Source organism: Gobio gobio (genome assembly GCF_949357685.1).
Source record: "Gobio gobio genome assembly, chromosome: 25".
NCBI classification, from domain to species: domain Eukaryota; kingdom Metazoa; phylum Chordata; class Actinopteri; order Cypriniformes; family Gobionidae; genus Gobio; species Gobio gobio.
Window position 1 is genome coordinate 15,199,369 of NC_137121.1, and position 26,913 is coordinate 15,226,281.

Sequence of the window (26,913 nt, forward strand, 5' to 3'; positions counted from 1 at the left end):
TAAAAGATTTGATTTTAAGGACAGACACGTGATCAGACACGTCAAGCAGCCTCACCTGTGTAATTTGAGGCATTCCACCTGAATCAGCCATCTGAAAAAAAAAAAAAAAAAAAAAATTATTTCTCAAATTTTATGTGCCTAAATGGTCAAAGTGAAAAGTTTTGCCTCCATTTCTACAGTTTGTTCACTTGCCTTCAGGAATGTGGTGTGGGTTGGGTCCAGCTTGGAGTTGCACTCAACCTAAGAAAAGAAAGCAAACGTATGTAAACACATATGTATCAGGGCATTTACATTTTATATAAAGAAAAAGAACAGTCGGAGTTCTTCAAAAGGCAGTTGAATGATGGGCAGTAAGATGGATGGTGTGAAGGAGGGAGACTACATATATATACATATAATATACACAGTACGTATGTGTGTTCTTGAGGTCTGACCCACTTACAGCAGCACTGCAGAGATGAGTCATATTCCAGCACTAAAGAAAGACATCTGCGCAGACGCATCTGTCTGCAGGCTCTGTTTGGACTGGCGCTTACACTTTTGGAATGGGACGGGTGCCCTCTTTCTAACATGTTCACAATTCTAATGAAAACTTCCACCACAAGTGTCTGCATTAGTCAATGGATGTGATACTGATGGTGGGAACACATCTTTCCTCTATGTGTACTTCACCCAACCATTAATATATATATTTAAAAATATCTATCATTTTTTAAATAGATTTTAAAGGCACGCTATGTAGTTTTTCGCCGCTAGAGGTTGCCTATTCAAAACAAAAGCATAGCTTGATGACGCCGAGATTGAGTGCGGAATCTTGGGAGTTGTAGTCTTCGCCTCACAGACGGTGGAAAAGAATCGGGATGGGACGCGGGCAGAAATCATATTCATGGATGAGATTATTAACGTTACTGTAGTATGAAGCAGAGCAGGGCCGAGTGTTGTGGGAGCTGAACGAGGCAGCTGAAGCGATTTCTATTGAGGGACAAGCGCGTGTCCGACACAATCCGGTTAAAATGGCTTATTTCTCTTGATTTAAACATTCTTGGGAACATTTGGGATAATGTAAGTACACAAGACAACAAAATATATAACACTGTTATAGTGGTTTTTGGATATTTTAATCCAAAAATCTTACATATTGTGCCTTTAATATTTGGATGATTGGACCAGAAATCGAAGGAAAACCTGTCAACTAATATCACTAATTTTGTTACTATTGGTATAAAATGGGGAATATTGTAATAATCAGAAATGAGTAGGTGTGTCCATACATTTCACTGGTAGCATATTGCTTTCCTGATCTCTCATTTTGCTCAGAATCACTTTATTGTCATGCTTTCGTCTTAATCTCTTACTCATCCTTCTGTTGTTTCTTCTTCTCCCACCTTTTCATCTTCCTCCTCTTGACCCAAATTACTCAAATCCTTTTTTCGTTTACCTCTCACTTATCCATCTATTCCCCACCTTCATCATGTCCATCTTTTTCCTCATCTCTCACCCTGTGTGTCTGATTAAATGTGATGGGGCACTGACCCAGCTTTCATATGTTAGATTAAAGGACCATGGCACAGAGTTAAAAATATCCAGGGCGCACAAGCTTGCAAAGCCCGGGAGATCAACCCTGGGGCGGTGCCATCTGCTCCCATGAGACAAACGGCGAAGAAAGAGGGCAAAAGGAGGTAAATAGAGGAAGAAAAAGGAATGCGGAGGGGATTGACCTGTCTTTGAATTACAAAATATGCCCTCGTTCTGCAAATATGACACAGAAAGACAGGAAGGAGAGACATTTGATAGGACACAAAAATGAGAAGGATGGGGAAAACATGATCAAATCTTTTTCCTCACTAAATATCACACACAAAGACTCACCACGCCCTCCTCAGCCGGAGCATTATCACCAACGACCAGCATGGCCGGGCACCTGCAAGAATGAGAATTTAGTCTGATCACACAGGTGTATGTAAATGTGACAAGTCAACTAGACAAATTAACATAGTCCTCACCTCAGGGTCTTAGCATTTAGCACAGTGCCACTGCGGTTCATTTCCAAATCCCTGCGGCTGGGAAAAAAAAGGACATTTTCATTTCAAGGTTGTTGTTTTTTTTAACAAAAAAAAGCTTTTTATTTAATGCATGAATTATGCATCACTTTGTATACATATTACTGAGGCGGTGTGCAGTTACCTGTTGTACATATTCCAGAAGAGCTGCAGGTTAAACTGGTTGACGGTGTTATTGATCTGTTGGCGGTAGTTTTGCACAATTTCTGTGTTGTTCATAAGCTCTTCCTGTAATTCAAATACAATAACACATGTTATGTTAGCTAAATATTTAGCTTGAGATATCAATTTGACATTTAAACATTTATATTTTTAAAAATTAAGTCTTAGATATTTATACTATATCTTTAACTATACTTGTATCCATAGCGAAACATAAGAAGATTATTTTCTACCTGGCTGAAGAGGTGAGCCAGGACAGTGTCTGGTAAAGCACTGGTGAGTCCTGACAATTTTGTCGCAGCCCAGTCGATCCATCCTTTCCCATTGGGGTCAATGTTGAGCAGAACCAGACCCTCCACAAGATCAGGGAAAATCAGCTACAGGTAGAGAGCACAGTTGAATTGCACTGAATGTGAATGAACAGACCTTTGACCAACATAAAAGGCTGAGATTTAATACAAACAGCAAATTTGGCGAGGATATAGGCACCAGCCCCGACTCCAATTCCCACAATGCTCTTGAAGCTATAGAAAAGAGAATTGAGTATTATTATGAATGGTTTATCATTACATTAGCGTCACACAGCCTATAATTAAGAGTAAACTCACCCAAAGTGTTGCACCACACTAGGAAGCATCCCAGCTAGTTGATCCATGGTGGGATACTGATACCTAGGAATAACCAGATTAGAAAAAAATTATTATAAATTATATCTTGAGTTACATGGATGATGGCTCCCTGTAATACTTCTTTCTGATTAGTCAATCGTTGCATTCAGCGCTGGAATATTTCCTAATATTCGCCATCGTGTCAATCCGCTTAGTCGTAGGCACTACTTTCTCTCCCCTCGTCTCACTCCGCGCGGACTCTCGCGCTTTTCAAACGCAACTGGCGCCATCTTGTGTTTCGGTTATCGACTCGGTAAAATGGTAAAATCACCTCAGAGGACTTAAGTATTCATTTTACTGTAATATTGACGCGGTGTTCGTCTCGCTGCTAGGCCAACAGTTTTGTATTGCAATTTCTTCTTAGCGGAGGCTTTAAGATCATGTTACAGGTAAGATTATAAAAAAAAATCAACTCAAATCAATATTTCATGTCCAAGTTTTAATTTATTTGGCCAGTAGCCATGCAATGGTAAGTGGGATAATATACAGTAGAGTACATTACAATACAATTATTTATTTATTTAACCTGCTAACTGTCACCTGCCTTTTTAAGCATATATCGCAACTTTATGGTTGTAATTCATGAAAGCTTTGGAATACCTACGGTCTGTGGCAGTTAACAACAGGCTAAAATTATAATTTTTTCCATAACGATTGACTGTATGTAACTCTGTATATTCCTTACATATCCTGAAATGGCTAATACTGGTATAGTGTGTGTGTGTGTGTGTGTGTGTGTGTGTGTGTGTGTGTGTGTGTGTGTGTGTGTGTGTGTTCATCATACCCTTGTGGCATCTGGGGGGCACCAATGTGCTGGCCTGGGGCATCCACGTGGCACACCACAAAATGCTTAGTGATCTCCTCCATGTCTTCATTGTGGAAGAAGGTGTTGAAGCACAGCTTGTCTGATCAGAGAAAGAAACGATACAATGTAGCCCAGACAAATACGTTTTGTGTTGTTACCTGTTGTTAAAATGATGGTATCAGATGGTAAAGATAGTTTAACTTTGTTAAATAGGCTATATACCATGGTGGCCTACTATACCATGCCTGTGGTATTTACATCGTACATCTCCAACAACCTTTTAATACATGTTATCCCAGATTCCATTGGATCCCCTTTCATAACATTGTACATTATATAACGTAACTGATTATAAAAGAATTCTAAATTTGGGGCAGTTCTGAAAATCGTTTTCTCTGTCCGCTCATCTCTCCTGTCAAAATCATTGGCCTACTTAGATCAAAAATTGAACAAACAAAACAAATTCAGTGTTCTACCTGCTCATGCGGCACTAATAACTCATTTTAGATCATGCCATCTCCCTAATCAACATCAAATGGTATTTTGGCAGGTCTTCAAGTTATTTAAAGGAATAGATCGCCCAAAATACTGACTTCCAAACCCATATGCTCTTACCTATTCTTACCTAAAGTATAGATTTTGGAAGTCGGCCATATAACTCATGTGCTGTATTATAAGTCTTCTGAATTTAAAATAAAAGAATACAACATGAAGGTTTGCAACGACATGAAGATGGGTAAATAATGACAGAATTGTTATTTTTTACATGCGCTATTCCCCCCAAAAAAATACAAATTGACCTTCCTCGTAGTTTTGAACCAAAAACTTCCATTCATAAAGGTTCACTGTGGCATGAATCATATGCAAGCTTCTCTACCCTGTAGTGAATGAATGAACCAAATTTTTTTCATTCCCTCCCAGCTGTATTGCTCACTTTGTGTTTTTTATATAGGACAGTGTTTCCTTTTGGTTGTCTATTTCACTCTCTCTCTCTCTCTCTCTCTCTCTCTCTCTCTCTCTCTCTCTCTCTCTCTCTCTCTCTCTCTCTCTCTCTCTCTCTCTCTCTCTCTCTCTCTCTCTCTCTCTCTCTCTCTCTCTCTCTCTCTCTCACTGAGTCATGTTTTGTGATGGAAGGATGGCCATGCATACTAATACATGTATCTGCAGCAGAGAGGAGAGACAGAGTTACTCCATGCCGCAGTGCTGACCTTCCCCACTCCCCTCCCAGACACTGCATGATGGGTATGTTTTTGTGACCTACATATTTCTCTCTCTCTTTCTTGCACTGCATAAGAAGAAGAACCGTCAGACAATAACACACTCCAGGAACAGATAATGAGGAATGGGCAGATATGGGGAGGAGGAGAGGAAGGGATTAGGTGGAAAGAGGATAGAGAGAGGAGCAGTAGAGGACAGGGAAGTCATGCTGCGAGTGATGACAAGAGCTCTCGGCCAAGGTTACGAGTCATTTAATTCCGGCACATTGACGGAATGTGGAATTCAATATCAAGGTCAATAGCGACCCTGCTGCCTTTGTTCTGCTGATCCATTAATGAAGGTAATGTTCCTTATCATGCCATAGATTAAATTCCTATAATCCACATTTAGGACAAACTTTATTTTTCATTTTAATAGACATTTATTCCCCTTTGTTTATAGCGACTAAAAACTTGCTACAAAGAACAAAAAAATAAATATGTCCAAAATATTCATTCATGAGTATATATATATATATATATATATAAGTGCTGTCAAACGATTAATCGCGATTAATCGCATCCAAAATAAAAGTTTGTTTACTATATGTGTGAGTACTGTATATAATTATTATGTATATAAATAGACACACATGCATCTATATATTTAAGATCTATATATTTCAAATGATTAATCGCGATTAATCGCATCCAAAATAAAAGTTTGTTTACATACTATATGTGTGAGTACTGTATATAATTATTATGTATATAAATAGACACACATGCATCTATATATTTAAGAAAATATGTTATATTTATATATAAAATATATATATAAGATAAATTTAAATATATTTACAGTATATACATGCAAACATTTGATATATATAAATACAGAGTCTGTTTTCATATATACTTTATATATATTTTTATATAATTATACACAGTACACACACAAATATTATGTTAACACAAACTTATTTTCGATCTGACAGACGATATATATATAATTTAGAATTGTATTTATTTATATATAGAATAATTTAGATATTGTATATATATATATGTATTATAAATCTATATCTAATATAAATTATTTTTAATAAATATATGATACAATATTAAAAAACTATGAAATATAAATATTCTAAATATATACAAATAAGCGAAAGATCAAGTTCAAGCTAGTGTTTGCCTTGTGTATCTTTTTTATCATTTTCTGTTAAAAAATTCTTTGTTCCTGAGTTTTTGCACCATCACATATGAGATCACCTGCCACCTGAGATCAGCTTCGTTTCACACTGCATGCAATGTGTTAACAGAACTGATAAACTGCAGTCAGCTGGCATCCAAATTACAGCTCTGATCACAGCCCACACACATTACTTCCAGAGGGCTGCTCTTTGAACATACAAATATGCAAGTACACACACTAACACACAAGCATCTCTTGTTGGTTGTGGCGATGGGGAAATTAACTCCAGGTCAATGCGTGGAGACAGATGGTGTACCAAGATTGAAATCGTGCAGTGCGTGTTGCTTTGCGTATTGGAGGGTGTTTTGTTTTTTCAAGTTTACCTTTGCACACAAACACACACAAAAAAACTCTGTTTACTTACGGTTGAGCCCAACGTCATGGTAGGTCAGGATAGCAGGCTTGTTGCCCTTGGGAGCCCCGCGGATCACCACGTGCAACATCCCATAAGGGGTTTCAATGTCATGTTCCTACAACAACAACAACAACAACAAAAACAATTTCAGCAAACAGTCTGAGAAGGTCCAGGCCAAACCTTTCCTAATACCACTGACCTGAAATTGATCTCTTGAGAGGCCTAAACTTATACTAGTTGTGGGAACAATATGATACGATACATGGCTCACAATACCGATAATATCGCGATACAGAAATTCTGCGATGATCAATATATTGCTAGACAATCCTATAATGATATATCATGATATCTGTCTAACTAAAACGTTAGTGCAGGTTTTCCAGACTTAAACGTGGCTGGGGCATCTATTATTTTACTCACTCTGCTGTCCGCCAACCCATTAAAAACCTCTTTTTCTTAGGCTAGTTAAAAGGGTACTTCACCGCTGGAAAGATGAATGTGTATTTAAACTGGGTCATTTATGTAATAGTAATGTGAAATTATTTTAGAAGTTGGTGCCTTCTAGACTGAGAAAAGACAGAAAATTTATTTTTGGCTCATATGGATGAAAGACAGCAACTCCCAGAATGCACTTGCTTCGCTGCCCTACGAGGCCACTCCCACTGGTTACATCACTTGTGGCACACCACCACCACCGTCGTTTTGATTTTTATAGTAATAAAATAATTTAGTTCAGTTAAAGAACAGACACTACAGTTAAAAACTGAACGTGTCTGCTCAATACAGTGTGAGCCGAATGAGTGTGGCAGCACAAACGCAGCAGGAGTCAGATTTCATTCATCAGAGAGTGAGGAGCTGACAGACCAGATGATCGCGGAAGATTTGGTTTCAAAGTGAAATGTTAAAGCGCCTATTTAAGTGAGTTTGTCATTGTACTGTTTTGTTGTTGTGTTTTTCATTAAGAATAATAGGCTAATGAACCCACAATTCAAGCCACCCGCCCCCGAATTGGTGCTAATTTAAACTCGAAACTAAGGGTGCTTTCACACTTGGTTCGATTGCCTGGACCGAACCCGAGTTCGATTGTTCGCCCCTCCCCTGCCCCCGTTGGACTGTGTTCATATTATATTATTTGGGTCCGAAACTGGGGTGCGTTTGCGTCATCAAAGCAGCAGCTGTTTACCTGGTTGCTTAGTAACGACAGCGAGCGTGAAGGCGGCGAAATGCATAGCGTCACGTTCATTCGAATATACTATCGGGTTTCTACTGATACAAAGCTTAATGCTAATCGCTGAAGTAACCCTTTAACTTAAGTTCACGTTTCCCTCATTCGTGTGTTGAGCGCCACCATGAGGAGCCATGAAGTAGTGACGCTGCAAGCAGGGAAATCTATTTAGAGCGCCTTATTTTTTGATTAAAATATCGATATTTGGCAACAATATATTGCCCTATCGATATTTTGTCCCACCCCTACTTCATACAGTTTATACACCGATCAGGCATAACATTATGAGGTGAACTGAATAACACCGATTATCCAAAAGTGCTCCAAGGAAGGAACAGTGGTGACCTGGCGACAGGGTCATGGGCGGCCAAGGTTCATTGATGCACGTGGGGAGCGAAGGCTGGCCTGTGTAGTCCGATCAAACAGACGAGCTACTGTAGCTCAAATTGCTCAAGAAGATGGTTCTGATAGAAAGATGTCACAATACACCGTGCATCGCAGTTTGTTTGCATATGGCCATGACTCGACAGGTCAGGGCTGTTTTGGCAGCAAAAGAGGGACCAACACAATATTAGGTCAACATTAGGTCATAATGTTATGCCTGATTGGTGTATATGACGTAATTACCATTTTATTAAATTGCTATTAATTACCAGTTGATGTAGCTAAACACAAGCTAAAACTTTTAAAACACGTATATTATAGTTACAATAATTGACTGATAAAACTTCAGCATCGATTCAATCAAAAGTGGCAAGAGTTAAAAACAAGACTAATTAATATCTCATTAAGCATTTCTGATCCCAGATTGACTGCACACGGTCACGTAACACGCTTTTAATTGGCAGTTCCAATGGCATTTTAATCTGACCCATATTTAGTCTCAGACTGTAATCCAAGCGGAGGAGCGATGAATGTATGTGTGCTTGTTTTGTTTTTTCTTGTCCTGAGGATTATTATTTCAGCATCTCTAGCTTTTCAGTGTTATGCACAAATCCTAGCAGACAGCCCACTTCAGCGCTTTATGCAGATCCACTGAGAGACAGGAAATAAATCTCCTGTGGGGTTTAAGCCCCTGTCGTTTGGTGTTTTTGATGTTGGAAAAATCGTGAAAGGTCAGAACAGATGCAAATGGTCTGTGTGTGTGAGTTTATATGTGTCTGTGAGTTTAGGACAGCTGTTTGTGTCCCTCTGTGTTTAGGTCAGAATTAAATCTTGTGGCAGCTGTCACTGTGGTGCAAAACAAGCATGTTTTCTAGAGAGATAATATTCAACAAACTCTGACAGGATAAATACGAATTTTGACCTAGATTCAACAATGTTACGCAAATATGGGGCATAAAATAGTAAAGCTGTGCATCATAATCTCTCTTGTAGCTGCTAATTTTTCACGCTCAAGGTCACACAACTGCCCTTGTAGGATTTTTTTATGATTAGACTGCAGACATAAGATTTACCTACCATCAACACCACGTGCACAAACACTAATTTCTGAATACACACGCCAGGTTACTGCAGAGGTGCATTAGAGTGCACGTTTCACTCGTGTCAGTGTGTTAGTGTGTCAGTGCAAATGGCCACCTCACACATGACTGGACATTTCTGCACAACTCAGAATCCCGACATCACAAATACATGATTTCAAAGATGAAACATAAAGTGTCTATATCTTCTTCTTTATTTTAATTATTAATTATATGTATTCAATTTTATGAAGAACAAAAAAAAAACTTAAAAGGATGCCGTTTTTATTTTGTTTTTTAGTATAATAATTAGCTATTATAAATTAAAATAATTTGATATTATTATCAAAAAATGGAATATATAAATATGCAACAATGGAATCGTTTCACAATTACCAGTTCAGTAGGTCAAATCAAGTAAATCATTTATTTAACCAGCTAAACACTTAAGAATGATAATATAGCATACAAATGGTTATAAAACAATTTTAGCTGTGTATTATCAGCAAAACAAAAGCATTGTCTCTTTTACTGTCTATTTACATTCCTGTAATCACAGATATCCCACTCACCCCATCCCAGCACTCCGGCATCTCTGCTTCGAGATTGTGTACGCTTGCTTAAAGGAGTATAAGAGCAGGAAGAATGACACGGTCCTTTCCGGGCAAAAGGACTCGGATGCAGGGAACCAGAGAGATGCTGCAGTTTCTATGGTCTCTCTTTGTCTCTCCTTGTCAAGGGAGTTTTGCAGCGCTGCTGTCCCCTCCCCCAGTAAATTTCATACCCCACCCCTGCCCTCTCATTGGCTGACTGCAAAAAAACGCTGCCTGTGATTGGCTGGGCTTTGTGTCAGTCTAAATCTGTTGTGTTCTCTCTGTATTTGTCCCATATTTTCTATCTTCCCCATACTCATAAAGGCCTTTAATATGGCTATTCAATCACTTTGTTGCAATTTAGCAGCGATATAGTGCTCGATTCTCTATGAATAGAGGGGATTGTTTAAAAATAAGGCATTATTTATGGTTTACTGCTTCTTCATGTGCAAATTTATCATCTGAATGTTATTATTATTAGAAAAAGACACAACACGCAGAGCGAAATGGGCCAGGTCAAATAAATGCCAGTGAAGATATCATAGAAAGTCTCTAGCAATAGGCACTCGTGTATGTGACAGCGTGTGTGTACGTGCGCTCATATGAACACATGAGGCACATGGCGCACTACTGAGATGAGGATGTATTTACATCTGCTGTATTCTCTAGTAAACGACCTCCTTTTGTACGTGCGAGATTAATCCCTTTGTTCGCTTAAATGCCCAACCTCTATCTCCTCTCAATTGCAGATCTTATACATGGGGTGTAAAAACAGTTGCATTGTCATTGTCAAAAAGGGATGGACTCTTCCCACCACATCACTCTACACAAATAAAAGCTGACAGGTTTTTAGTGCTTATTCTTTTGTAGAGTACAAACAAATTAAATCATGAATTTGTGGCATCTACAATTTGATAGCTTTGGTTACTGCCCATTGGTATAAAAAATATAGAGTAGTAAACTGATAGAATGTTCCTTGAATGCACTGCAAGTTGCATAAATGCATTACAAAATGAGTCATTTAATCTTCTGAGGTGTAATTCTGGATCTAAAATAATATTTAGAAAACAAAACGTTCATATTGTCAGTTTTTGGGATTGACAAGGTTGCATTTACTTACAGATGTGAGTCTCAATTTACAGTAGTGTCTCGAATATTGTCCGTATGAACGTGCAACAGGAGTCAAACCTGTATTCCCTTACCAGTAACCATAGCGTCAGTGACCAAACTAATATTAAAGATTGCAACGTCCATAAAACTGAAAAGTCTTACCACTTTTTACATGACAAGAGGCCAATCGAGCCACAAGTTTATCTTTAAAATATTCATTAACAGACAGCAGCTTTTTATAGGATGGAGAGCAGAGCATTCAGTCGCACGTTACACACAAAACTGATGGGATATCTCTGGTGGAGAACAGTGACTGGATCTAAAATCTTCAGATGACACAAAGCTCATATCTCCATCACTTTAAGTGGGATGCTGCCTTCACGTGCTATCTGAAATTTGATAATTCCCACTTCTGGAGTCGTGATCTTGTTGCATTCAATTGCTTTGTTGTCGAAATGAACAGGGATCATGGAGGACACAGGTTTATTCTTGCCTATTAATTGGGAAAATCTTGTTAAAACCAAAATTATAGTGTAATAAAATTGTAGTGTCACATGCACTGACAACCATACAAACATTTACAATGCCAGATTCTGACAATTCTGTAATTTCGGTCAAACGCAGGCTATTTTTGCTGTTTATAAAACATACAATACACTTCAAATGGTTACTTGTATATGTAAATATGCACTACATTAATGACAAGACGATCTAGCTGTTTTGGGGAAAAACTAATAAATCATACCTGTCACAGCAGTAGTTCTCCCTGCCACCATGTTTAAAGTTTATGGCACGCCCATCATGAGAATTTGGGTATCAAAATTATTTCCAAATTTTGCAATTTTTATCTAGGAAACTAGCATTTACGATAATTCCGATAGAACGTGAAAACCCGGTAGATACGCGTTTGTGCAGCACAGAGCGTCTCTCTCGTACTGTATAGCGTGAAAACTAGTTGTTCAGTCCGGTTCCGTTCCCACGGTGTGTGTTTTCTGAGAATGTCGTTGTGAGTCCTTTAAATTTGCGGGTGTGGGTCTGTGATAGAATGTGTAAAATAACTGTTCTGTGTGTGAACGTAACCGTATTAAGAACTGAAATAAAGGACTGACAGCCGTATTCTGTTGCTGTGTGAATGTGTCAAAAGAGTCGGAATATATTTGGTTTATTAACTTTCAGTAGTAGTCTTCTGTTAGTAGTGATTGATGCACCTCTTGATGGAAATAAATGTTTTTGTGATGTTATTTCCATCAAGAGGTGCATCAATTTCTGGTCAAGATCTTGTATTGACAATATAAGAGTCCAGCACTCTGTAAAGTCTACTCCAGCACATCCCAAAGACTGTGAATTTAAGGTCTGGACTCAGAGGTGCTAATTCATGTGTGAAAATAATCCTTCATGCTCCCTCCCAACTATTCTTTCACAATCTGAGCCTGATGAATCTTGGCATTGCCATCCTGGAATATGTCCATAATGTGTCTTCCTACATGGTTGTTTAAGAAATTAAAAGCTACACACTCCATCAATTAGGGTTAGAAGAACTGTTGCCAAACATATAACATGCTAGAAACATAATAATCACTGCAATAATGATCCAATCATAGACTCTTAAGTATTTGCATATTTAAATCCCAACAGCAACTTTTTTGGCCGAGCAGTGTACCCTAGGGCAACATATTTTGGGTTTTGCCAAAATATATGGCTAGGGCTAATAGTACGGCTGCCTGGAATGCTGTAGTTACCAATTGGAATGTATTGCCAAACCAGAACTATGCTTTATGATGTGTCATTTCTTTCTTTGTAGATCTTTTTTGTTGTTGTTGCTTGCCATTAGGTAACCATATTGTGCTAGCAAACACCTATTTAATTATCTGTTCTCCATCACAATTAAAACCTCTCACTCGATGAGTGTGTGGCTTACAAATCCTATCATCTCCAGCCCCATCCGCTGTTTGAATTTCTCACTGTTTTAATCAAATTCTTCTCTCTGTGATTTAGTCCTATTTCTGTCAAAGGTGTGAAGAAATAATGCAAACTGTGAGACAGACAAAACTGAGGTGATAAAGTTCTCATACCTCAACTTTTATCCCAGATTTCAATTGCAATTTGATGTCTGTAACTGAGTGTAACTCTTAGAGCACATTCAAATCTGGACATCTAATGGATTACAACAGTTCTTTCTGGTTCTCGAATCTGATTGTCTGAGAACCAACCGTGTGATATTCTCCCAGTTTCACCGTTTGTATCACTCCATTTGCGACGACTTTCATGGCGGTTGATCAAAACCACCTTTTTTTTTTATTTTTTATTATACATATACTATTGTTATTGTGTCACGGAATGTAGGTTTTTAGATCTCAAATATGCAACTTATATATAACATAGCGCATATTTGACTGTTTGTCAGAGCTCATGTATACCCGCAGAGAACAGCTTCATCTCGGCCAGTCCTTCTGGAATTTGCCGCTGGCTAGTATGTAGATTGTGGTTAAACATGAGATATAATTCATTTGGTGTATATCAAACGGGCAATCTTTGGTCTTATTAATCTATTATTTGTTCCTGAGCAAATTGATTTGGCTATGGGCAAAGTATCATAACTTTATATTTTTATGTAACTGAAATCCTATAGGCTATATTGCTGCTTTTGTACCTTTTTGACTGAACTGTTTGGTTGTGTTTATTTTCTATTGTACAGACTCTTATACTTATAGAATGGCTAATACTGTTTATTTAAATATTACTGATCAATAAGTAATATTTTATAATAACATGCTGTATTTGGCATTGAGAAAGGGTCAGTTAGTGATTGTGATTTCGACTTCAGTGAAAGTTACATTATTATTATTATTACACCATACATTATTACCCATGGTGGACAAAGTACACAACTCTATTACTTGAGTGAAAGTACAGATACTACTGGTCAAATATACATTACAAGTGAAAGTTGTAAATTTTTACTTGTACTTAAGTATCAGAAGTAAATTTCCTTTTTAATGTCAATGCATTGTTTTATTATTGTTGCATTGTTGAATGTAATACTTACAATACCTTATGTCTCTGAAGCAACCTACTGAATACACTGACTAGCTTGTAGCATCTGTGGAATAAAGAGCTTTTAGATTATTACAAAAAAAGAAATGAAACAACTGAATTGACAAAAAAGAAAGACAGCCATAATCATCTTCCTTTTTTATTTAACACTCCTACCCACCCCCACAATACAATTCTATTCTCCCAACTAAACAAAATAACATGAAATTTACTAGAGGTTCTGACAAAATATTAATATTATTAATTGCTGCAGTCTATTTAAAAATGTTTAAAAGTAGGATCTAATGCTATATGCATTCTGTCTTATTTACTCTGTTAAAGAGTTGGATTCTTGTGCTAAAAATGGCCAAAATTAAAAACGACGTATGACGGAGTATTTCTGTGCCAATACACTACTTCAGGATTCAAACAAGTTTCGGAACGTTTTTTTTTTTTATATGGATCTGTATGACTTCTTAAAGGTCGGAATTCCTTGTGGGCACTTCTCCCAGACGAGCAAATACGCACATCAATCAGAGAGAGCAAGAGTGTGGCCATCAACGAGCTTCATTCGGGTAACGGAAGCCGTCGGCAGCGTTGTTATTTCGTTTAGACCACGAAATCAGCAATGTCACTTAAAGGTCCAATGGCATGGCATTTTTCTATTATTTTATAGTGTTTTCTGAGGTGTACTTATATTATTAGTATGATTTTTACATCATAAAATGTCATAATTTAGAAATAAAAGGCATTTTTTCTATACTGCTGTTTGCCCTGTGGCTGAATGCCCTGCTTCAAGAGGTGTGTCTGCTGTGAGACTTCAGTAAAAACGCCCACTGTTGTGATTGGCTGACATCTTTGCATTTTAAATGAGCGGAGGGGGCGTGGTTTAACGAGGCACGAGCAGGCACGAGTCTGCCAGAGAGACGGATGGACCTGTGTTCACTTCTCATCAGTTCTCTCAGCATGTCTCAGTTCAGGGTGAACTGTTACAGCATATACTTCAGGTTATTAGTTTATTTCTAGTCGGAGGGACTGTCACTCATGTCAGAAAGTTAGTAACTTTAGTAAATTATGGATCAGCGCTGACTCGAGACGCGAACCGTTTAGAACGATTCAGTCCGATTTGGTGAACTGGTTCGGTTCACTAAAAAGAACCGATTCAAAAGAATGATTTGTTCGTGAACCGGACATCACGGAGACGAAGCGATTGCTAACAAAGTTATTTATAGTAACTACTGAGTTATGAGAGCGCTGTCAGTCAGCGCGAGTTTATTGTGTTTGTATCTGAGAGTTCTGAATAAACACGAGTCCCAGTCACACCGAGTCCTCTTCATCATTATTCTACCAACTTTGTAACACATGCAATGTACCATTACAGCGAGATGAACGAGTTAGTAAGTGTTGAGTATAGCATTATTTCTAGATATGTTCCAATCATATGAATAGCGATCAATGATCACAGATCAGAAGGAACTGAAGAAAGACTTCTGTTTTCATTTGTACATCCAAACACTGAGAAACTGCCAGTGTTCACTCGTTCACAAGTAACGTTAATGATCTCGAGTGTTTGCATGGGCGTGCCAGATTCTCTGGGCGGAGGAAAGGGAGGTAACCGTTCCTGCTTGGACGTCAAACCAGGAGACTTCAGGATTGGCTCGTCTGGCCTGTCATTTTCTCAAAGGCAGAGAAAGACAGCCAGAACTCGGTTTTACACCGATCAACATTTCTATCCACTTGGGGACAATATTCAGGCTAGGGGAACTCATATTAATGTTGAAATACCTCATAAAATGAAAATTTCATGCCATGGGACCTTTAAGAAGTGTGTTTCTGGTTGTGAGGGAAAGATAACCTTGTGCAGCTTCCCTAATAACCCAGAGTTAAGAAAACAGTGGATGCAGTTTGTTTTTCTGGAGCAGGAGTTCTGCAAGTGTGTTTTTGTTTTTGTTCCCGTCGTGAGTCGGTGAGTGAAACTGCAGCAAATGTCTGTTTTGTTGGCAATTGGCGCTTAAGTGCATATAATGTAAACACGAACATATAGTGAATCGAAAGTGTGCTCGTGACTCTTTAGCTCCGCCCACTGCACCACAAGTTCGTAAAAAGAATCCGTACAGCGTATCTGTCTTTTATAAATATGATCAAACTAAAAACTCTTCGGAGATATGAAGTATGCAATACTACTAGGTACTCCAAATGTGTGTTGTATACCCTTTAATTAATTTAAATTAATTATTTTTATAAATGATAATGATTTCATGACCACCATTTTTGAACAAATCTCTTGAATGAATGATTCAATGACTGTAAATGTTTTTAAAAGTCACTTGTTGCCACCTGTTGGCGAAACAATGTAATCGGTAATTATTCCGTAGACATCAGTGTTTATGCAGTTTGTCCTTTTAGAGCTACTGTAGAAACATGGCAGCGCAAAATGGCGACTTCACTGTAAGGGGAACTGCGGTGTATGTAGATAGAAATGGCTCATTCTAAGGTAAAAAAAAAACAACGGTTCATTATGTAAGGTCTTTATACACCACTGAAAACATAGTTATGTATATTATATTGCATTTCTGTTAATAGATCCTTCTAAATATTATACACTGCACCTTTAACAGACAGGCAACTCGTTACTTTTCTGGAAAGAGATTGTGTGGGTGTTTGAATTGAGATCGCAACCTTTTTAAGATTAATTGTGCAGCTCTACACATAACTATAGTTACAGTAATTGTGAAAACAAAAACTATAAATGTTACAAGATATTAACTTATTTAACTCACTTTTTTTCTTCCATTTTACCATCAACTTATCATCAGTGTTTAAAAAATGCTGGTAAATAATTGGACTTCATGACACGAGACCCTACAAGAGTGACTATTGACTGTTGATGCAAAGTTACGTACAGATACTCAAGTAAATGTACTTTGTTACTGTGCACCTCTGGATGGCAGTCTTTATGAGTGAGTAAATACTTTTATAATGAAATGGAAGGAAACAAGGATGTTGTTTTTACTTTAAACAACTCCTTAAAACTTACAAATGCATTGACTAGCACTGTCAAGGGAAATCCCTATAAGAATATCATCTAGATGCAGGTAATACACTTGTTTTGTCGAGCTCTCTCTCTCATAATACTCAACTCTACACAATACAATAAGCTTTAATTAAGCGACTCAACGTTCCTTTGTTACTACAAAAATGCATGTTTTAGAATTAGCTAAGAATAGAATTAGTAACAGAGGCTTGGGCTCAACTGTCAAACTGTCTTACTGTTTGAATCCGTGGTGGAAGGAAGTTCCGCACAAAAGAAGGTTTTTAAAGACACTCGGTTGTTGCTTCTTAATTATTTACACACACGTGTGCCATGGAACTGTTTTTTAAACGCAAAATCACACTCGTAGCCGTGCGATATGGCTGTATATCAGCACGCTATGATTACCTACAGCACTCATATATTTATTTTATTATATTATATTATATTATTGCACAATAAGACCAGAAACTGCATTACAAATTTAAATGGGGTCAATTTAGTCATATTTAATGTCATATTAATAAAATAAAAAAATTCACAGCTGTAATAAAAAATAAATAATCTGGCACGGAACAGTTAAACTACTAGTTTTAACCAGCAGGCTGGTACTGCAGGTTGCTGGTAGTGCTCTGAAGTGGATATTGATTGAATCTGTACTCAGGAGGTCATAGCAGCGCCGCCATGCCTTTCGTTCTTTCTCTCACGCGCTCTCATTTACTATAATTGTCAGTGCTCTCTTACCAAGAAAAACAATACACTGTCTTTAATCATCAAATGCCAAAAAGGATTAGTGACGCTGTGTCAACCACACCATTTTAAATCTGACATGTATTGCTAAAATCCTTCAAAGATGAGCTGTTTAAATGTAAATCATAAGTCAACATCAAATATGCACAGGGAAAAGTCACCGTACCTTCCAGTCTCCTGTAGCCACGAAGGTATCACAGTTTTCCTGCAGGAACACAAAAGTTCGGGTTCATCAAAGCCAAAGTACATTCGCTTATAATATGCTATCACAATAAATAAATAAGCATTTGGAGCAACACTCTGCAAGGTCCCGTCACCGAGGAAAGGGTTTCTGTGATGGAAACAGTTATTTGAGCTGTTGTGTCTGGAACTGTGAGTTTTTTTCAGGGGTGTAAAAAGTACTGAGAAATGATACTTAAGTTAAAGTGTAGATACTATGCCAAAATATCTAGCTAAAAACATATGGAGTTAAAGCAAAATGTTTCCAAATTGGAAAGTAGAACCTAGATTTACATCACTATGACCCAGTGATAATATGTACTTTCAAGGTCTAAATTGAATTCTAAGGAGCAAAACATATAATTTTCTCCTTAGTAGGCCTAGTGTAAATAAGAAAGAATGAAGGTATTCCTTTTAAATTGAGCACAGTAAAAATGCCCCAAAAAATAATTCAAAGTATAATTACTCAAGTACTCTACACCACTGGTTGTTATTTCACTAGACATGGTTGGTTAGTATGTGGGTGGCTTAGCTGGCTTCAGATCAGCAGCTATTTGTGGAAAGATAAAACATGCAAGAGCTTGCTTCACTGCTGATATGAGGCCTGATTATTAGTATATGAAGTATAATGGTAAAGTGTTTTAATGGTCCAACCTCAGAATTAATGAGTAAAGACACTGTTAAAAAGACAATGTGCTAAGGAAAAAAAAGGTGAAATGGGTGCAAAAATGTTGTAAGAACAGCTTGAGAACAGGACAGCATCTCCTTGTCAGACAATTGTGTCCCTACAGTCACTATAGGAATAACATAACATCCATCTCATCTTCTGAAACGCAAGAAAACACGAGTTAGCATGATCTCCTACATTAGATATGAACAAAGCATCCATTTTGGAAAAGCAAGTATCACTTATAGTGTGATTCTTGTGCAGACTGGCAGAAGCTGGAATAAACCCACAGACCTAAAGAAAGAGGTTAGTGCATGCAGTTAGAGCTGTTGGCAGCAGAAAAGCAAAAGCAGTTGTCGGACCAGCAGGTGTCAATCATTTTCAGGATTAAAACTCTAATGCAGTACCTCAGAAGTGCAAAAGGGGGCAGACTTATGGGTAAACAACTTTGCTTATTGAGGAACTGAAACTTAAGACAATATACTATATAAGGCTTTGTTCACATTGCACATAAATCCAATTTGTATTTTTAATACCACCTTGAGCAGTGCCATTTTGCAAGTGCTCTATTTGTTTAGACAGTGTAGTCAATATCCAGCATGTCTGCATAGGTTGCCATAGTAATGATGTAGGTGTTAGCACAATGCTATGTGTGGACTACATTTTATCTGTGCTCATGTTCATCATGATATGCTAACATATTCAGAGCCATTACTGTACTATTTACACAATTATGCATATGTGGTGTACAAAATCACTCACTTGTTCATCCATTCACTATATAGTGAATGTCATATGTTTATAATGTAAATAAATTCAGACACAGCTATTGGCACTTGCAAGCTTTACGTATGGTGTTAGTCATGTTGCAAAAATACAATTTAACCAACAAAAAATAACAAATAAAAATCAGATTTCATGTGATGTTCTGAAATCCTGACTGCAAACTGTTTTGGCTCGGATAAGCTAAAAAAAATTAATGTAACTAAGTTTCATTCACAAATCTGACTTAATCTTTTGACTATTGCTTAAAATGATGCTAATGCTAATTAGAAGTGTGTATGAATAGAAACATTGTGCCAAAAAGAACATTTCTATGTTGTACACATCACAGCACGTTAAAACCAACTGGGTTTTGGGGTAGAGAGAAAATATCAGGCCTTGTTTGATCTTTTCTAACATGATTGCATTTAAGGTAACTCAGGACTTGACAGAAATTAGTATCTCTCAGTTGGAAGAGTGGACATGGTCTGTCAGCCTACCGGGAAGTACCCGCTGGTCCGACGGCGCGTCAGGCCGAGCCAGTGTCGGGCGATGACATGCCAGCGTTTTGGGGGGCGAGCCGTGGGGGGGGAGGGCGTGGCACAGGGCAGCGCGTGCACACACTGTTCTTTAGCCTGCCACATCAGACATAGACACAAACACTAGTTACAGCACACAACAGCATACAGTGCCCTCGGATCGGAGGATAATGCTTTGGTGGCGGAGGTGAGAAGCTGAAGAAAAAAATTATGATATGCATGATTGATACGGTGTGATATGTGGGAAAATAAGCAGCAGACACAAAAAATGTCATTTGAGATCAGTTGATATGGAATTTTATCATCTTTTACACTTGGGATTACACTTATAATACTTAAAAAATATTCCAAGAGCTGTTTTTGTAACACTTTATCTACCAATATTAATAAATTAACATAACCCAATAAATGCTGTAAAATACATTTGACCACATTCATAACTTCTAATGAATTAAATAATGTGAACACCGATAACTTTATTGTAAAATTCCTGGCCTGGAACATCACAATTTTGGAATTTCCTGATGTTTTCAGACTGTTGAACCCAATGCATTTGATTTGTTGTCTACATAGATTTAATTAGATAAGGGGTAAAAATTACAGTAGATTGCATCATTAATAAATGGATTTCAGTTGTACTAGTATCACTCAAATATTAATTGTGCTCTGCACTTCTAAAGAAAAACAAGAAAGTAGTACAACCGTTGTTGCAAAATGTGTCTCAAATTTTGAACTGATATTCTGAAGCCATTTATTTCTACTGGCATGTTATGCTTTTCATTTCACATTATCTTAACACATATGTGTGGATTAAGATTAAATGCAGTATTTGGTGAGCATAGATAAATCCTTTATCACGAACACACACATCCAATTTTTTGTACTCTTGCCTAAAAACATGGGGACATTTTTAACCGGTCTACTATATTTAGCTATGCACACACATACTCGCTCACTCACTCCCTCACACACATACTCACCATCTCTGTTTCCTGTCCCCTGGATTCTGGCAGTAGCGGTTTCTCTTCAGTGAATTGCTGATCCTTCATGCCAGCCATCCTGGAGAGCAACCTGCAATCACCATGGCAACACACACACCTGAGATTAGCAAGGTTATTCGACAGCAAACCATAATCCAATCAAATCTGTCTTGCTGCTCCAATATTGTAATATTACCCACACCACCATTGCTCAAACCATGTATAAAGTCCCTGCTGGAAAAAAAAAAAATCTGATCGTACCAGCTTAAAGACCCAATGATATCAAAATTGCAAATATCTTTTACTCCATGTCTGTTAGCTTTGAGGTCATCTATATTGGAGTGCACTTCTAAAAACAGAATTTAACTTCTAGCAAAACAAACCACAAATGTTGATGACTCATCCTGCACTGCAGATTTTTGTCCAATCAGACTGTTTGTAGAATCAAAATGTCCCTCCCCCTTATACTACCTACAGCCCACTACCAAGTGCATAGGTTTACAGCTGTGACATTTGCGTAACATCTTCAATATGCCCTGGCCAAACTTCCTGTTTCAATGGGAAATATGTAACAACTGCACTTGTTAAACAATTTCCCAGGGGTCTTTAAGGTGGTAACGCTGGTCAACCAATCAAGCTGTTTTTTGGAACATAGCTAATGCCTAGTTCAGACTGCATGATATTCAAACTCGTCGGATCACTGCTCTTTTCAACCTGCATGACTATCCGGGGTAGCATTCAGTTGCTGCTGTGTTCACACTGCACGATAGATCGGCGACAGGGGGTTTCACACTGCATGACTGTACAAGAGGAAGAATCGCAGAGAGCTCTGTCCCGTCTGCAAACTACGTTTCACAACCAAACACACGCGAGAAGTGACAAGGAAACAACGCGAGATCACACGTGTGTCAGACTGGAGTTATTAAAAATATAGACTGCGGAAAGCTTGCAGTCCAAATTGTCTGTGCGCTGATTTGCCGCGAAAAGGAGAAAAAGAAAAAAGATTATGGCGGAGGAAATGGTTGGAGACACAGGGAACAATGATAGTGTTCTGCAAAGAGAGTTGGAGGTAAATAAATCATTTTGCACCGTGCTGCTGTTGCGGCTGGTCAACCAAATGTTTGTGCTTTGTTTCTGTTTGATAGAATTGTAAATATATCTATTAAAATACTGATATTCTGGTCCATAACTCCTCCCTGAACCTCCCGCTGCCCTGTATCTTGCTCTCTCATTGGCTGTCGGTCAATATATTTTTCAGTCAGAACACGTTTTCACAGCAGGATTTTGAATCTGTGATTCTCTCTGATCGCGTCTTTGATCATTCACACCGTGTGACTGTCACTCACGTGCACGAGCACCGATTTGGCTATGATTTTAGGCATTTCTCTGCGATTTCGCACAACCTGTCGTCGAGTCAAAATCGGGGCTAAAATCGGGCAGTTTGAACTCGGCATAAACTGGTGGGGACTAGATCTACCTCTGACCCACTGTGTGGCAGGAAAACTAAACACCTAAACCAGCTTGCTTGGACCAGCTAGTAACCATGTGTCTCTTTCCTCTCCCTAGTTCTCTATGGAAAGAATCCATAAACGCATTTGGGCACTAGCAAGGACCTTGATCCAATAAACATTAGGATACTAATGACTCAATTACATTGTGATTAAGTCATCATGCATGAAATCACTGTTTGACTTGAAGAACGGAAGAAGACACTCACTGGAAATTTCAAGCCATCCTAGAAATGGCTGCCTACCTGGACAGTGTACTTAATACTGAACTAGGGAGCGGATTGAGACACACGTAAAACCAGCTACCATCAGGAGTTGGTTTTAACTGCATTTTCAGTAGGGGTACTAATCTGGCTCCGAACAATATAAAACTGCATGTGAGTTAAAAATGAGGTGGCATTGTGAACATGGCTTGAATGTTGTTTGGTGGTTAGGTTCAAGATGACACAAAAAGGGTAACAAACTTGTCAATCGCCAGGAACACATGGCCAATTGTGACACTAGTTCACAGGTTGTCTCAAGGTATCTGTTGATGGATGAGAACATTTACTTTTCCATTAGGTACTTATTAAACTCCAGCTGTGCAGCTGAGTGTTGTCGGCTCATGGGAGCTACATCAGTGTCAGTTGATAATATTTCTATAACATGAAGCTAAGCTAACAAACACCTCCACAGCCTATTGGTCTCTAAGAATTCGGCAAACACATAGACAGAGATTTAACCCCATTGCCATCCTTATAAAAACAAGTGGTTTGAGCTAACACGTTCTTACTCCCAACTTGTCAAATATTTTCGCTTTTCGCGTCACTTTTTAACGCACAGGATTCACTCTTTTAGCATAATTTTTCGACTAGCAGGGTTCTCCATTGCTTTCAATGAGGAACCTTTGCCATCATACACAGACGTGTGGGGCATGGGAATGTTATTGTGCTGAAATTATATATTGGGTTATAATTTTGCCATCATGACATGGTGTGTGATTCTCAATTTAATCAGCCAGCATCATTTTATTTACATTTATTAATTTATTTTATTTACGCTATAGGCACAAGTTTGAACCCAACCCCACCTGTAAACCTACCGATTTGTGTATTATACGACATAAAACACAGGATATAACAGGCAGATACGACTACAGACGTACAAAAAGTACAAATATTCCAAGTGTTCTGAGGGCAAACGATTGATTTGTGTGAAGAAAAGACCCTAAAGCGATCACCTTCTCCATCGTGAGCTTTTATAATGAAATTGCATTGGCTCTTGTATGTCTCATGACCGATTGCGCCATTACGTCAGCTTTGATTGTGAAATGGCATTGGCTCTCGTGTGTTTTTGCAATAAATACCTGTGACTGTTACATGTTTTATATTGTTTAGAAGTATGTAGGTTTAGGGTAGGAGTGGGTGAGATGCTCCAAAATGTAAAAGTATAAATATTTATAAAATCACGTCTACTTTTACAAATGCAAAGAATTATGCATCTTGATATGATGCATAAGGCAAACGCCTGAAATCAATGGATTACCCGGCGTATCGAAAAATTATGCAGAGGGGTCCTTACCAAGTGTCAATATGTGACGAGTTGGGTGTGAAAATGTGTTGTTTAAGCATGAGTCTCTCATAAACAAGAACATGGTCCCAATATTAGTGCAGATTATTGCCACCTTCACTCAAGAGATGACAGAGCACTTTGACAAATAATTTGCTCAGAAGAGTCGAACAATAACCAAGTTTAATTCAGAACATTTCAAGCAAACAGAAAAGTCATTCCACTCTTATTTCAGGTCAATGCCAAGAGCTGCATGAATCTGGAATCATGGGCAGTGTAAATCAAACCCTCGGATGTGAATGGATAGAACGATACAAAGCCCTGCAGGGAATGATTATTTTGGTTGCATAACACCTCCCATGATGTGATTATAACGAGGTCTAGACATGACCACAATACTCTCAATTGGCCTGTCTTTCTCCCTCCCTTCCTCTCATTTCCCCTCCTCCCCCACATGTACTGACCTTTCTCAGATCATTATTATAATCATTAGCACTCTGTTTTGGTATACTATAAAAGAGACACATTTTTTGCTCTTTCTAAAGAGAACATGAGCGGTGCTTGCCAGTGGCTCCACGCAACCACCATTGATATGTGGTTGGTGAGGAGTATTTTCTAGTGTGTTGCATGAGGTTGTTTACTAGCTCAAGTCAGCAGAGCCCACCCCCAAGTCTCCATGATATTCTGGTCACTAGATATGGCTTAGGTCCCTAATTTAACACTTTTTCTCACACATATTTTCTCCACCAAGTGAAAAGTCCAATTCCTTATAAAAGTTATACACCTCTTCAAATCAAGCTGAACAGTTTAAGGTACCAAACAAAGTTATGTACCAAAGTTTAATATTAAGGTTTAGAGGATTAAACAATCCCAAAATCTTAAGTATGATTAATAGTAATAGCAACCTTGGCATACGCCTAAAAACATACTCTGGTTTATGTCAGTATATACTGTATGTAGATATATAATTGGTCAATAATATTTACAAGTTAAATAAAACACTTTCTTTTAAACTAGTTCTTGGTCAACAACATTAGTGTTATTCTGTACTAAAAAATACATTTATGTCAAAAACCAGCCGAGATTTCTGTACCCTGTCCGTTTTTCCATGGCAACCTCTAGAAATGCCAAACTTCAGGGAGTTGGGTAACCTTTACTCTCCTTCTTTATCCTTCTCGACAGCTTCACTACTAGTCCTTTATTCTTTTTTTCTTTTAAAAGGGACAATGCACATGAATTAACATGAGCACTCAAGTCCATCATGTAAATGTGCCAGATTGAGCCATACAGGCTAATTTGTCTATAAAACTTTAAAAAAAAGTAATGTAACAACACATTCCAGCAAACATAGCCATAACCAGAGCATATTAACACAAATACAAAATGACTTTAAATATAATTTAAATAAGCTAGGACTGCACTAGAAAAAAACAGTCACTAAGATAATATGGCCACTCTCAGACACGTTTAGAGCATGTTGGCCATTGATCTAGATAGAGTTCACATATTGAGTGAGCTCGAGTAGACGATGTCAGCCAGGGCTGGCATATGACCCTGCCCAGTGACCAAAAAAATTGAAAAGAGTATTCTGTCAGAAATCAATAAATCTGCTCAAAGGCAAGGGTCTGACCTGATATACAGAATACCAGTCAATACCTGGAAACTAGGACAATGTGTGTTTATGCTGTGCACAAAAAAAACTGTTACAACTAAATCTATGCCAGACAGAATTCTAAAGGCATTCTCTGAACGCAAAACAGGCAAAGAATCCTGGCACAAAGATGTCAAGAAGTTGAACAATAGAGTCTCATCGGCATCGCTATAAGGCTATACAAGAGACCAAAGTTTTAATTAGCCATTTGGATGCCAACATTATTGAGGTAAATAGAACGAGCATGGCTGCTCAGAAAAGGTGTAGAGAGTGCTAAGTACCACCCACATGCTGGCAGCATCAAATATACCAGGAAATAAAAATAAATAAATTTATTTCAATGTGGAAATATGGGAGAAATCAGCAGAAGACCTAGGCTATAGTTGGTTTTAAAAAGCACTTGTTGCTGTCTGGGAAAAGACAAACATCAAGGCAAATAAACTGTCCTCCTTTTAAACCCACTAAGAACTAGCTTTTAGAATGAATGATCTTCTTGTTCTTCTAATGTGTATATTTTTCATTCAAGTCCAAGATTCTTATAAGGAACCACTTTATAAGGTAGACGAAACAGGTTAAGCATCAACAGAAAATACTCAAATGGGCATAAAAACAAAAGCTCACATAACCCTTACACTAAATGGACTGTTCCATGAACTTTACAATCATATAGGGCCTACTAATGCACATCCTGGTCCAGTGGTTCCCAAACTTTTTCTGCCAGACCCCCCTTTTGTTTTGCGTTAGGCATAGTAACGGATATGACCATGTTGATTGTGTTGATATGTTTGGTTCTGGTGAACTAGATCAGCTACGCTGCTGCTGAGCAAGTATGAGGCTTGCTACTGCAATACGATTTGGAGCAAGCAAGACATGCTGCTGCTGTACAATATAGCGAACATGAATTACCTGTAGCAGATCTATACAGGTGGAGCTGGGGAAGGGTTTCTGAAAGTGTGCTCCAACTGCTACAGCAAATGCTGACCAAGTATTTGAAGGTTGAGCAGCGAGCTCATTGGCTACTAATACAGAAGGAATCAACAAACTATACCTTATAGAGAAATTATGTAATTGCAAGCAGATTGAGTTGAGGACATATCAGCCTGTGCCATCTAGAGTTTCATGACAGAACTTTGTATTTTCAAGGCCTCCCACTTACATGCACCTACATAAAGACACTCTCAGACATGACATTATGGGGCAAGCCACCCATTTTGGGAACCACTTCCCTAGTCCATTAGACAAAAACAGAATATGTTTTTGTATAAAACTTGAGATAAAAAGCAGCTATAGAACTCACAAAAACTCACTGTAATCTCGACCCCCTCAG

At 38.1% G+C, this 26,913-nt stretch overlaps 1 protein-coding gene across 10 annotated transcripts in view; it reads right to left on the bottom strand.

Moving 5' to 3' along the window:
• The window catches only part of ndrg4 (NDRG family member 4), a 34,910-nt gene that overhangs the window by 5,294 nt on the left and 2,703 nt on the right, over positions 1-26,913 (bottom strand). For 4 of the 10 annotated variants that reach the window (XM_079809996.1, XM_079809995.1, XM_079809992.1 and 1 more), the window contains 13 exons: positions 20,880-20,970; positions 19,861-19,995; positions 17,879-17,917; positions 6,514-6,619; positions 3,675-3,795; positions 2,831-2,893; positions 2,686-2,746; positions 2,456-2,599; positions 2,185-2,288; positions 2,004-2,060; positions 1,870-1,921; positions 193-240; positions 56-91 (listed from right to left, as the gene is read on the bottom strand). In XM_079809996.1, the coding sequence (XP_079666122.1) occupies positions 56-91; positions 193-240; positions 1,870-1,921; positions 2,004-2,060; positions 2,185-2,288; positions 2,456-2,599; positions 2,686-2,746; positions 2,831-2,893; positions 3,675-3,795; positions 6,514-6,619; positions 17,879-17,917; positions 19,861-19,995; positions 20,880-20,957 (1,044 nt within the window). In that variant the 5' untranslated portion in view covers positions 20,958-20,970. Of the gene's footprint in view, positions 1-55; positions 92-192; positions 241-1,869; positions 1,922-2,003; positions 2,061-2,184; positions 2,289-2,455; positions 2,600-2,685; positions 2,747-2,830; positions 2,894-3,674; positions 3,796-6,513; positions 6,620-9,767; positions 9,951-17,878; positions 17,918-19,860; positions 19,996-20,879; positions 20,971-26,913 lie in introns of those variants that run through there. The other 6 variants (XM_079810000.1, XM_079809999.1, XM_079809998.1 and 3 more) reach the window with 3 other exon arrangements.